The 1,834-nt window shown below is 43.1% G+C and overlaps 1 protein-coding gene across 1 annotated transcript; it reads left to right on the top strand.

Moving 5' to 3' along the window:
• Positions 1-515: 515 nt before the first annotated feature.
• Positions 516-1,472, top strand: LOC145689509 (uncharacterized). The gene has a single exon (XM_081763682.1). The coding sequence runs from the start codon at positions 516-518 to the stop codon at positions 1,470-1,472; it is 957 nt and encodes a 318-aa protein (XP_081619808.1).
• The last annotated feature ends 362 nt before the right edge of the window (positions 1,473-1,834 follow it).

Here is a 1,834-nt window from a genome sequence, read left to right as displayed (position 1 = left end):
GAAGTAGAGAAAGAATATTTCTTTTTACTTACTTGTTAAATTAAGAGTTCTGGGGTCGTCTCTTGGGTATTCCATTGAGATCAGTAACGCAGCCGATTGTTAAATCGAAGGAGAAGTACTTACTTCTCCTTGTCTTTCCTTCGTTTTCGTCGTCCCAATATTGGTATAAACCACGTATTTTTGCTTCTGCAGCAGGGTTTCTTCTCAGTGGGCCTAATTCTCGTAGTACATCGATGAGAAAATCTGGGTGAACTCCATTTACGTATCCGAATGTTGCGAGTATCATTCGGTCTCTGTAATTAAGGTTGCTCCGCCAAAATGTTGTGCGTATAAATGGTGGAAATTTCCTCGCGGGCCCTATTACGTCCTGGAGTTCTACCCACAGGTTCCGCCTACGTGCACTAGCCATACCTAAGTAATGGTTCTGGTTACATTGACGTAGGTTGTGCTTTGTCTTGTGGAGGTAGGTGGCAGCACTCTGCAGAGCGATCAGGAAGAAGCGGGAAGAACGAGACATGGCTGGAGGTATAATTATGCAGATGCCTGTTTGTGGTGGTTGCCATCTGAGTGAGTATAAAATTGTTGAAATAACGATGAAATCAAGAGAGGAGGAAGCAAGGAGTGTGCTTGTGGAGCATGGATTGCTCCCCATAGGTAAGTTGTGTGCCGGATGCGGCAGGGATGCTGTTTTTCGTAGGGAAAGGAACGTGTTTCGCTGTCAGAAAACACGTTTCATTGGAAATTCGAAGAGGAAGACCAGGTGCCGTTTTTCCTCCTCGATTTTCCAGGGAACGTTTTTTTCTAGGGCTAAGCTCGATTTTTTAACGGTGATGCGCCTTATGGGTTACTGGTGTTTGAATAGTCGTCCAAACATCAGTAATGCTATTACGAATCTTAATATTACCAGAAAAACATGTGTCGATTGGTTTAGCTTCTGCCGTGAGGTTTGCGTTTGCTGGGCTATGGATTCCTCTACTAAACTTGGGGGTCCAGGGATAACAGTTCAGATAGATGAATCCAAGTTCGGGAGACGGAAAAATCACTGCGGTCGTGTGATCGATGGCACATGGGTTTTTGCTGGTTATGAGGTTGGTTCGGGCAATGTATTCATGTGTGTCGTCAAGAACCGAAGTGCTGAAGAGCTGTTAAGCGTTCTTCAACAGTGGGTGAAACCTGGTACAACCATTCATAGCGACTGCTGGAAGTCATATGATAGGTTGGCTGAGGTTGGATTTCAGCACTTCAGCGTGAATCATAGCTTGAATTTCGTAGATCCTGAAACTGGCGCTCATACGCAAAATATCGAGCGGTTGTGGCGAGACGCGAAGGACAACATCCCGCGATATGGGAACAAAAGACACCATTTTGTGGGACATTTGGCCACCTTTCTGTTCAAAAAAAAGTTTCCCTTAGAAATCAGGTTTCACAACTTCCTATTGGAAGCAGCTCGTATTTATCCACCTACCATTTAATGGTGAGTTCAGATAGTGCCCTTGTACGTAATATTTTTGTAGGAATTTTTTTTTAATGGTATACGAAGAATATTAATGTGCCCTTGTACATTTTGTATGAGTATATGTGGGGCATTTGAACACATATCGCATGTCACGTGCACGTGGATGCTTCTTACTGTTGCACTACGTATAAAAATGATTTTATACATGTAGAATTGGTAATGAACACGCAAGAGACCCAGATCATGTTGTATTCACACTTCATGTTGGAGTGTGAATACAACATGATCTGGGTCTCTTGCGTGTTTTATTACCACTTCTACATGTCATAAAATCATTTTTATACGTAGTGCAACAGTAAGAAGGATCCACGTGCACTG

The sequence above is a fragment of the Thermobia domestica genome, chromosome 7, assembly GCF_964235325.1.
Source record: "Thermobia domestica chromosome 7, izTheDome1.hap1.1, whole genome shotgun sequence".
In the NCBI taxonomy this organism is placed as follows: Eukaryota; Metazoa; Arthropoda; class Insecta; order Zygentoma; family Lepismatidae; genus Thermobia; species Thermobia domestica.
This window is presented reverse-complemented; position numbering and strand designations above follow the sequence as displayed.